This window comes from Lepus europaeus, chromosome 5 (assembly GCF_033115175.1).
Source record: "Lepus europaeus isolate LE1 chromosome 5, mLepTim1.pri, whole genome shotgun sequence".
Lineage (NCBI taxonomy): Eukaryota > Metazoa > Chordata > Mammalia > Lagomorpha > Leporidae > Lepus > Lepus europaeus.
In genome coordinates, this window is record NC_084831.1 from 137,177,754 (window position 1) to 137,189,761 (window position 12,008).

Genomic DNA, 12,008 nt, shown 5'->3' on the forward strand with positions numbered 1-12,008 from the left:
AGATGAATGGAAACAAAAATAGCCATAATTTATAGCAATGTTACAGAGGGAAAAAATTTTTGAGATGCATCCAAGAGTTGAATCTATAGCCAAAATAATTTGTATGTAAATTTACTTAGATATAATAATTTTATTTATTTAAACATACAATATCTGAAATAATGGAATCATATTTTTTTTAAGAACACCAGAAGTGCCAGCAGCACAGCCAAAACCTGGGGTTACAGCTCCCCCAGAAGTAGCACCTGCTCCCAAATCATGGGCCAGTAACAAGCAAGGTGGGCAAGGAGATGGTAAGTGGTCATTAGCTGGGAAAAGTGATTAGGCTTGCCAGTTACTGAGCAGCCATGCAGGAGATAAGGGGTGGACTGTATTTTGGTAAGGGTAGAAAGCATTGTCAGGATATATTCAGACCCTGGGAAAGGGTCTTTTAAAAAATATCTTGGCCTAAGTAAATTTCAGTATTAAGAATCATGTAAGATGCAATGATAGTGGCTAAAAAGAGCATCTTTAAGAAGCCCACATTTTCTCTTTCCCCTTACACATACAGTCAAAATCTATACATGCAGCACTTTGAAAGTTAAAAGTACTCAGACCTTGTATAAATAAAAAAAAACTATATTCATCTCTCCCTATGCCCTTTGTCTCTCCTATTTCAGACACTCTGGCATTTACTGGGCGGAGATGAGTCACAAAGCAAAAAGTCTTGACCCCAAGTGATGATGGGATCCCTAACAGAATTTAATTTTCCCACTTGCAAATCAGGAACTGTCTACAAAACAAAATTCAGAATCAGTCTAGACCCTCTAACTAATGAAGTTAGCTTGTTTAATTTATAGAAGTATAAAAGGAAAGTAGATAGCTGAGCAGATGAATAGTGAGGCGCAGTCATTATCCTCCTGTAAATTAAATTAATGAGAACATGTTAGTGACACATTGCAACTTACAGTGTTTGTAAGTTTTTCGGTACTATAATTTGAAATAATTCTTAACGTTTTTAGCAAAGGAATTTGACTTTTACTCAAATGACTTTTACTCAAAATTATAATGAAAGAAACAGATGTGAAACTCTTACCTGTTTTATCTCCTCATGGCTGTTCATTAACATTCAAAAGGAATGTAGATAAATTCAGAATCTTTATGGATATGAGCAGTCATTGTAATATGGACTATTTGTAAGAAAGAGGCAGAGAGCTCTATCCTGGGAGGGTTGTTTTAATTATAGTTAGTATAAAAGTTACTTTTAATTTTTTAAAAAAAATCCATAGGAATCCAAGTGAACAGTCAATTTCAGCAAGAATTTCCCAGCCTGCAGGCAGCTGGGGATCAAGAAAAAAAAGATAAAGAATCAAATGATGACAACTATGGACCTGGACCCAGTTTACGCCCACCAAGTAAGACTACTTTCTATTTAAAAAAGTATATAGAGTGAGATCAAATTTGTATTTTATTTTGTGATAATACTTTCTGTTGTATATGTAAATTGCCTAGTTTGAAAAGGCAAATACTGTATTTGCTTGCTACTCAATTCAGAATGTTTGTACCAACAGTGTCACTAACTAGACAGCTTCATAGGAAAATATAATTGTGGGGGCCAGCATTGTTAAGCTGCTGGCTACTCCATTTCCCATACAGCTCCCTGAAGATGTGCCTGGGAAAGCAGTGGAAGATAGCCTAAGTGCTTGAGCACCTGCCATCCACATGGGAGACCCAATGGAGCTTCTGGCTCTCCTGCCTTCAGTCTGGTCTAGCCCTGGCCATTGCAGCTATTTGGGAAGTGAACCAGCAGTTAGAAGAGCTCTTTGTCTCTCCCTCTCTCTTAACTCTTGCCTTTCAAATAAATAAATAATTTTTTTTTCTTTTTTACAGGCAGAGTTAGACAATGAGAGAGACAGAGAGAAAGGTCTTCCTTTTCCTTTGGTTCACCACCTTTTCCTTTGGTTCACCAGCGCGCTGCGCCGATCTAAAGCCAGGAGCCAGGTGCTTCCTCCTGGTCTCTCATACAGGTGCAGGGGCCAAGCACTTGGGCCATCTGCCACTGCCTTCCCGGGATTGGAAGAGGAGCAACTGGGACTAGAACTCGGGATGCTGGCACCCCACAGGTGCAGGATTAGCCAAGTGAGCCGCGACGCCAGCCAATAAATCGTTTTTAAGATAATAAAAAAATAAATAATAAAAAATAACAATAATAATAATAATAATAAAAGAAATGTATTGTGTACCTTATATCCAACTTACTAAGTCAAAAACTGCATTTTAATAACATACCCCAGGCCGGCACTGCAGCTCACAGATAACAGCTTAAACCACTGCACCACAACACCAGTCCCACGATTTTTAAACGTCTTACTGTGAGTTTCATATTGTCATTAGCAAGTTGTATCTCCAAGGACACCACACATATGAGGAGGTTCCTCTTTGACAGTTGTTTACAAATCCATGTTTCCAATAACCTAGTGCATTTCACATTGCTCTTGGCTCTGTTCAGATCTGAATAATTATACTTTTATTTTTCGATCATGGAATTGTGATTGATCAGTTTACACTTACGTAGATGTGTCAGCTCTACTGTCTTTGAGTTTTTACCATTTATTTGTCTAGTGCTGCAGAACATATTTGGCAATGTAAAACAAACCAAACTGGACTTATGATCTCCCAAAGTATCCAGAACAGCTTAGTTGAGAGCATGGCTGAGGGACTGTTTCAGAAGGCTGCAATAAAGTTGTCATCTGAGGCTGACTTGACTGGGGCTGTGTTACCAAGCTTACTCATGTAGCCTTTGGATCTTTGGTATATTGGCCTCTTAGTGAGCCGCTTACAACATGGCTTCCTGAAAATATTGAGAAACAGATATTCCTCACTCAAGACAGAAGTCCACAGTCTTTTACAACCTAATCTCCAAAGGGATATGCTGCCACTTCTGCCATATTGTACATATTACATAGACAAACGCTGGTCTAATGCAAGAGTGAACCAGGAGGTAAAAACCACTCAGGTCATGTTAGAATCTAGCTGTTAATCAGTGTTTCTTTGGAAAATTGCTGAGCTATTTTATTTAAGTGTAGTTGAACCAGATGCTGTCACTAAATCAGTTCATCTGAGCACTAGTAACTTGCAAACAAATGAGACTATCACTGTCAATCTTCCTGGGTTGTAGAACTCCTGCTCCCCTTAGGAAATCTCAGATATCTTACTCTAAAACATGACCATAGAACATGGACCAAATAAAAACAGTGATTTTCACTATATCAGATATTGATGAAGCTTCATAGAAGAATTACAGTACTATTCTCTGCGTCCCAGAGAATATCCTGGGATATATCCTGGAGCTATATTCTTTCTGCTTTGGAAGTCACAAATCTAGACTTCTTGAAAACCTTGAAAGCATCAAGAGGACATAGACTAGACTTTTTGGATTTTTTCATTGTGCTTACTTGATTCCATTTTCGTGAAATGTGCCCACTTTGGTTCCACTGTGTTCCATTGTTGGAATTTTTTTTTCTTCTTTCTCCATACTAGATGTGGCTTGTTGGAGGGATGGTGGTAAGTCTGCGGGTTCACCTTCTTCATCTGATCAAGATGAAAAGCTGCCTGGCCAGGATGAAAGCACAGCTGGAACATCGGAACAAAGTGACATCCTCAAGGTTGTGGAAAAGAGGATAGCTTGTGGTCCTCCACAGGCTAAACTGAATGGACAGCAGCCTGGTCTTCCTTCCCAGTATAGAGCCATGATGCCTCCTTATGTGAGTATTGTTAAATAAGAAACTGAAATTATGGGTTTTTGATCTAGGGTCCAAGGGAAGAATTGAAATGCAGAAAAGTATGCATGATGGGCCAGCACTGTGACATATCGGGTAAAGCCGTCACCTGCAGTGTTGGTGTCCCATATGGGCGCCAGTCAATCTCCAGCTGCTCCGCTTTTGACCCTGCTCTCTGCTATGACCTGGAAAAGCAGTAAAAGATGGCCCCAGTTCTTGAGCCCCTGTACCCATGTGGGAGACCTGGAAGAAGCTCCTGGCTCCTGGCTTTGGATTGGCCCAACTTTGGCCATTGTGGCCATCTGGGGAGTGACCCAGTGGATGGAAGACCTCTCTCTCTCTCTCTCTCTCTCTCTCTGTCTCTGTCTCTGTCTCTGTCTCTGTCTCTCTCTCTGCCTCTCCTTCTCTCTCTGTGTAACTGTGACTTTCAAATAAATAAATAATAAATCTATTTTTTAAAAAAGTACGTACAAAGGTACTTCAGAAGGTTCATGCAAAATGAACTAAATAGTTTATTTTGGTTCCAGGAATTTTAAAACTCATACGTAAGTTGAGTCTTGAAAAAAACTTGTAGGTTTCAAAAAATTTTTGCACCAAAATAAAAGGTCTTCAATTTACAGTTTTCCACATTCTTTTTGAACTGCCCTTATTCTTCAATATATTAAAAAAAAAAATTCAAGATTTATTTTTTATTTATTTGAAAGGCAGAGTTAGGAGGAGAGACAGAGTGGTAACTTCCTTCAACTGGTTCACTCCCTAAGTAGCTGTAAGGGCCAGGGCTGAGCCAGGCTGAAGCTAGGAGGCAGGAACTCCAGTCTGCTCCCACATGAGTGATAAAGGCCATTTTCCACTGCATTCCCAGGCACATCATTAGGGAGCTGATCAATAGTGTAGCAGCCGGTACTCAAACTGGTGCTTACATGAGATGTAGACAATAGCATAATCCACTGTACCACAGTGCTGGCCCCCACAAATTTATTTTTAAAATAGTGTATTGACAGAATTTTAGCACAATTGTATTTCATTGAGATACTATATATTTTAGATTATGAAAGGAATATATTTCTGAAAAGTTTATAGAATTAGCTAGACTGCCAACGAGGTTCATGACAAACACAGAAAGTTAAGAATACCTGCTTTAGTTTGAAAGCTTGAATGAGTGTATTTTTAAAAAATATTTTCATTATGGAAATTTTGAACATCACAAGAATAAAAATTTTGCAATGACTCCTGATTTTCTACTACTTAGGATCACTAAGCTATTCTTAGATTATTTCATCTGTGAATATTTTAGGTTGTATTTTAAAAGATAAAGACTCGGGGGGAAGGGTGGAATGCATAATACCATTGTCACAATTAAGAATGAAATGCTTAATAATCTCAAACTCATGTCAGTATTCCACTTTCTCAGATTGTCTCATAATTTCCAAGAAATATTCATTCCTTGATTGGTTCATATTTCTTAAGAGTCTTGTTTGTATGTCTTGTTAAAATTTTTTATCCTGTGGAGTTTGTCATAGTGCATTTTGCTGATTCAGTCTTTGTGGTTTCTTTAGATATTTTTTGACCCCTGTATTTTCTATAAACTAGTAATAACATTTGTTGCTCTCATTCTATTATTTTTTTTAGAAGTTACATGTGCCTATGTAAATAAATGTACAATTTCCACAACACCCATTATTCATAGAGAAAAAAAGTTTAGGTATTAGTTTTTTGGTTTAAATCATGTTAAAGTTCTAAGTAGCTACTATATTTTCTATTCATTTGTAGTTTTTTTTTTTAACCATTATATTAATGTTAAATTGTTAAATTTAAATTGTTAAATTGTTAAAATGTTAAAATTGTTAAATACAACAGAGAGAGAGAGTTTACATTCGCTGGTTTACTCTGCTGATGGTAGCAACAGCCAGAGCTGGGCCAAGCTGAAGCCAGGAGCTTCATCCTAGTCTTCTACATGGGTGACAGGAAGTCAAACACTTGGGCCATCTTCTGCTGCCTTTCCCAGGCCATTAGCAGGGAGCTGGATCAGAAGTGGAGCAAAAACTGGTGCACATGTGGGATGTGGCAATGCAGGTGGCAGATTTACCCCACTTTGCCACACCACCACTTGTTAAGTATTTTTAAGAAGAAGCTTGAATATGTTAAATCCTAAACTCTGACCTGGCCTTAGAAAATGATTTATACTCAACTACTTGCCTCCTAATAATTTTTGAATTATACTTCCAAAGACACCTGAACTTCCAGTGTGGGAGTAGGGCAAGGGAGGGGAAGATACCAAACAGGATTTATTCCTGTTTCATTGATTATCTAAATGAAATATTCAATTAATTAATAAAAAATTTTATTAACTTTTATATATTGATGATTGAGAAAGATTGTTTCTACAATTATATTTGGGCATATTACTAAATTTAAAGCATTTAACACCACATTAAGTAAATCTTTGAATGATAAGAGAAAGGATCTAATGCAACTTCATCTGTGAACATTAACCTGCAGTGGGGAATTTACTTACTACAGTATAGAAATGTGATAGAAACATAAATTCTCTGGAGTATTTCCCCCACCACCACCACCAAAAAAAATAAAAGCTTCCCTGGGGATGGGTGTTATGTAGCAGTGGGTTAAGCTGCCAGTTGGGATGCTCACATTCCATATCCCAGTATCTAGATGATAAATTTTAAATAAAAGAGAAAGGAAATTTCCCCAGTTGAGTTTCAACATGGAGTTAGAGAGGCAGAGAGAGATCTTCTATCTGCTGGCTCACTCCCCAGATAGCCACAACTGCCAGTACTAGGCCAGGCCGCAGCTAGGAGCTTCATCCTGGTCTTCCACATGGGTTCAGGGGTTCCAATATTGGGCCATCATCTTCAACTGCTTCTTTAGGCAAATCAGCAGGGAGCTAGCTGGATCATAAGTGAAGCTGCCTGGACTGTAGACAGCAGTTTAACCCACTATGCCATAGCACTTGACCTTTATTTACTTATTTAAAAGGCAGAAGTAGAGGGAGAGACAGTAAGAGAGATCTTCATCTTCTGGTTCACTCCGCCCTTGAAAGGGACTGGGCCAGGCTGAAGCCAGGAACCTGGAACTCCTGTTTTGTTGGGGGATGGGACGTGCACGTGGGCCATCTTCCACTGATTTCCCAGGCTCATTAGCAAGGAGCAAGATCAGACGTGGAACAGGTAGCTGATTCATTCACTGTGCCTCTATGCCAGCCCCAGAAGAAATTATTTGGAGAACATAATCATATAAACACAGCTTCTCTTCAAGTATAAAGTAATTTCTTCAACTAACAGATTTTTTTTGTGTTTTTTTTGGACAGGCAAAGTTAGACAGAGAGAGAGAGAGTTATAGACAGTGAGAGAGACAAAGAGAAAGGTCTTCCTTCCGTTGGTTCACTCCCAGTGGCGCTGTGCCAATCCGAAGCCAGGAGCCGGGCGCTTCCTCCCGGTCTCCCATGCAGGTGCAAGGATCCAAGCACTTGGGCCATCCTCCATTGCCCTCCCGGGCCACAGCAGAGAGCTGGCCTGGAAGAGGAACAACCAGGACTATTACCCGGTGCCCTAACCGGGACTAGAACCCGGGGTGCCAGCGCCGCAGACAGAGGATTAGCCAAGTGAGCCACGGCTCCGGCCCCATCTAACAGCTTATTTTTAAAGACAGGCTAATCTATTTCAAGATAAAACTTAGGTGTTTAAGGCAATAAAGTTTATCATTATTTACATAATTGGCCTAGATACATGCAAGTAGTAATCACCAAGCACTTCGTAATACACTTCTTTCCAAATCATAAGACAGTCCCTTGGTTTTACAGTCTGTTTTCTAACTTTTTAAAATTAAATTTCTCAAGCCAAGTTCCCCCAGAATCATCTTGACCTGTTTGAACCTAAGTTTATAATTATTATTTGTGTAGTAATCTGAGAATACATTTCCTACTCACAGTTCCCAAGCAACCTCCTCACTCCCTCAGCTTATAACCTTTTTTATCTGTACAAGAGTTCCTTTTTGGGGCCGATGCTGTGGTACAGTAGGTTAATCCTCTGCCTACAGCGCCAGCATCCCATACGGGTACCAGTTCAAGACCTGGCTGCTCCACTTTCGATCCAGCTCTCTGCTATGGCCTGGGAAAGCAGTAGAAGATGGCTCAAGTCCTTGGGCCCCTGCACCCACATGGGAGACCTGGAAGAAGCTCCTGGCTTCGGATCAGCACAGCTCCAGCCATTGCGGCCATTTGGGGATTGAACCGGTGGACAGAAGACTTTTCTCTCTGTCTCTACCTCACTGTCTATAACTCTACCTCTCAAATAAATAAATAAAATCTTTGGGAAAAAAATAAAAGAGTTCCTCTTTGTCAATGAATCTGCCTTCAGTTAGTCTACTCTTGATTTAGCCTGAAGTTTCATATCCTCTGCCTTTAAGTGTAGTCACATAATGGAGACTTTGCAGTTTTCTTTGGTGTTTGTGTGTATACCTATGTTGTCTTTTAAATTTTTCACATCAATATACAATCGTGTGTAATTGTATTATTAAGATCTAGAAGTTTTAGGCTAATCCTCCGCCTTGCGGCGCCGGCACACCGGGTTCTAGTCCCGGTCGGGGCACCGATCCTGTCCCGGTTGCCCCTCTTCCAGGCCAGCTCTCTGCTGTGGCCAGGGAGTGCAGTGGAGGATGGCCCAAGTCCTTGGGCCCTGCACCCCATGGGAGACCAGGAGAAGCACCTGGCTCCTGCCATCGGATCAGCGTGGTGCGCCGGCCGCAGCGCGCTTACCGTGGCGGCCATTGGAGGGTGAACCAACGGCAAAAGGAAGACCTTCCTCTCTGTCTCTCTCTCACTGTCCACTCTGCCTGTCCAAAAAAAAAAAAAAACTAGAAGTTCATTGTATGGTTTGCCCTTATTACCTGTTTTGTAAAGACTTGATGGAGGCAGTGATCTTGGAAATAGCTTGTTATTGAAGATGGGTAATCTGTACCAGCCAATAAAAATTAGTTAATAGTACTCTTACTGTTTAATTCCCCCTCCCCAGGGACTTAAAGTGTTAATTAAGCATGGGAGGAGGGGCTCCATCTTGGACACTGCTTTCCTCCTCCCGTTTGCCTTTTCTGGATGGATTTAAGGTTCTGTTTGTCCTTGGAGACTTTGAGTCTCTGCATAGTGAGGCACTCCTACAGGATAAAACTGCGCATGTCCTGAGTCCTGTCACACATGAGCATCATGTGCTTGGTGTGGCATCCATGGTAGTGGCTGTGTTCATGTACATGCTCCGTTTTTGACCCTTTGGACCTTTTTGAGGCTCACAGCCATGGGGTACTTCAGAACCATGGATACTCTTTATTTAATAGGCCAGGTCACATGATTTCTTTTTTTAATGGCTAGATTAAATTTTTTTGTTTCCGTTTTTAGATGTTTCAACAGTATCCAAGGATGGCATATCCTCCTCTACATGGTCCCATGAGGTTCCCTCCATCTTTATCTGAAACAAACAAGTAAGGCTATTGAGTGAAGTCTTCAAGGAATATATATACTCATTAACATCTGAAATTTGAAAGGATTGAGATGTTTGGTTAATTTTCTCTGTCCTCAAAGTACAATTGCCATTAACGAATAATTGGCCAACTTTTAGAACAATTCTTAAAAAATTTAAATTAACAAAATTCTGAACTTATAGCTCTAAAATTCATAATACTTATTTATACTTTATTCCATAATTTTAATCATTTCCCATTCTCTGATTAATGTGAGACTTAAATATCTTCTTGAATTGTTATTTTTCTTAAAGTTGTTATTTTAATTTTAATCAAACTATTACTTGTGGCCTATTTTTTTAATCTTCAGAAATTTGTTTTCAGAAACCCTGTCAGCTTTTAAATACTTGAATACAAACTATGTATAGTCACACATTTGCTAGTATTAATTTCTTACCTATGTCAGTACAGAACATTTTGTATATTTGGTATAAAAACACTGATGCTAAATTGAAATTAACTAAATGCGATCTTTGGATATTCCTCTAAATTGGCATTGCTAAAACATTGTATCTTTTCCCATTGTGACCTTCATTCATTAGAGGCCTTCGAGGGAGAGGCCCACCTCCTTCATGGGCCTCTGAGCCAGAACGCCCATCCATCCTTAGTGCATCAGAACTGAAGGAGCTGGATAAGTTTGATAACCTAGATGCTGAAGCTGATGAAGGTTGGGCAGGTAAAAAGCAAAGTTCGTTAAGTACTTTATATTGATAGATGCCTTTAAACAATCAGTCTGATTTTTCCTTAATTTAATAGGTGCTCAGATGGAAGTAGATTATACAGAACAGCTGAATTTTAGTGATGATGATGAACAAGGAAGTAGTAGTCCTAAAGAGAATAGCAGGTAAGTTGTGATGATCATTTACCAAAAAAATATGAATTTGTTGATATGACATTACCTATTTATTCAGAAAGGCTTCATTAATAGACATTTGTTCCTTATTTATAGAATATCTACATTCTCCAAGAAGTTTTACTGAGTAGGAGGGTGATTAATGAGCCAAATTAATACAGTACAGCTAATCAAGAAATTAAGGTTTGATGTTTCTTGAGAAAGTATTTTTTTTTTAAAAAGATACTTCAGTGCTTTGCGCCTAATTGGAGATTTTTATTTTTTTAAGATTTATTTATTTATTTGAAAGAGTTACACGGAGGGGGGAGGGGGGGGTCTTCCATCCGCTGGGTCACTCCCCAGATGGCCGCAACGGTCGGAGCTGTGCCGATCCGAAGGCAGGAGCCAGGAGCTTTTTCCGGGCCTTCCACATGGGTGCAGGGGCCCAAGGACTTGGGCCATCTTCCACCGCTTTCCCAGGCCGTAGCAGAGAGCTGGATTGGAAGAGGAGCAGCCAGGACTAGAACCTGTGGCCATATGGGATGCCAGCACCTCAGGCCAGGGCGTTAACCCGCTGGGCTACAGCGCCGGCCCCTAATTGGAAATATTTTGAGAGTCATTATTGGGCTATTTTAAATGGTTACTTGCTGGAGTAACTAAATCCACAAATAATTCCTTAGGTTACTACTTGTTTTGCTTTTGTTTTGTTCAGTTTCTTTTGTTTTTAAAGCTTAGCAAGCAGCATTAGGGCCTCTTTTGCTTTCTTATGGAATACAGGAACACTACAGTCAGGAATATTTGGGTTATCTATATCATAAATGTTGGTCATTACACAGGAATCTGCATGCACATATCGGTGTAATTTCTTAGCCATGGCATTGGTGATATACTACCATTTCATAACCATTCGTGAAAAGCCTGCAGTTTGTTACTCCTATTTAAAAAAAATTTTTTTAATATTTATTTATTTGAAAGGCAGAGTGACAGAGAAGAGGAGATCTTCTGTCTACTAGTTCAATTCCCAAATGTTCACTCCAGCCAAGGCGAGGCCAGGCTGAAGGAGCTGGGAACTCCCTTTGGATCTCCCTCCTGGGTGGCAGGGATTCAGCTATGGATTGGAAGCAGAGACGTGACTTTATCTCAGGCACTCAGACAGGAAATATAGGCATTTCAAGTAATGGTTTAACAAGCTGTACCACAACACCTTCTGTTTGTTGCAATAGTTTGATTTACATATTTTTGATTTTGATTTTTCAGTGAAGATCAAGGGTCAAAATCCTCTGAAAACACTGAAAACCGTAAAGAAGCGGATGAAGTTTGCAACACTAAATCATCTCAGATAACTGCCCAGCCACCAGGAGCAAAGGGTCCCTATGGAAAAGGACCGCCATTTAATCAGGTTTGTTGGACTCAGATTCTTGAAAGTACAGATGCTGTGGAAAAATTAATTTTGAAATCATTGGTAGTCATTGGAGCCTGAATGTGAGAAATCATGCGTATTCAGGACACCTAAAATTTCGAGCTATGTTGAAGAACATTGTGGAAGAAGGAAAATATTTGGGCAGCAGATACACTTGATCTCAATTTTGAGAAGATAAAGGGCTGCAAGAGCTGCATTACAAACTGGAAATAAAAAGGGGTTACCTTGGACAGAGTACACTTAACAGCTATTAAAGAATCATGGTGTAGTCACCATGTGTTTGTAGAATTCATACAAAACAGATGGAGGGCCATGTCCTTTGAGGGAGTTTAAAGGATGTAGCTAATAGCCTCTTTAAGAAGGAAAAAGTAACCAGTAAGCATTGATTACAGTTCAGTGTGATAAGTAGTATAATGAGAGTGCACATAGTGAGTTCTTAGAGAATTCAGTCAAGGCAAGACTTACTACTAGA

General features: G+C 39.7%; 1 protein-coding gene across 17 annotated transcripts in view; it reads left to right on the top strand.

Moving 5' to 3' along the window:
• PRRC2C (proline rich coiled-coil 2C) overlaps positions 1-12,008 on the top strand; it is a 108,117-nt gene that overhangs the window by 33,596 nt on the left and 62,513 nt on the right. For 16 of the 17 annotated variants that reach the window (XM_062192762.1, XM_062192776.1, XM_062192767.1 and 13 more), the window contains exons 4-10: positions 184-293; positions 1,269-1,394; positions 3,520-3,743; positions 9,163-9,245; positions 9,827-9,960; positions 10,041-10,128; positions 11,374-11,515. In XM_062192762.1, coding sequence (XP_062048746.1) covers positions 184-293; positions 1,269-1,394; positions 3,520-3,743; positions 9,163-9,245; positions 9,827-9,960; positions 10,041-10,128; positions 11,374-11,515 — 907 coding nt within the window. The remainder of the gene's footprint in view (positions 1-183; positions 294-1,268; positions 1,395-3,519; positions 3,744-9,162; positions 9,246-9,826; positions 9,961-10,040; positions 10,129-11,373; positions 11,516-12,008) is intronic. The other variant, XM_062192768.1, reaches the window with a different exon arrangement.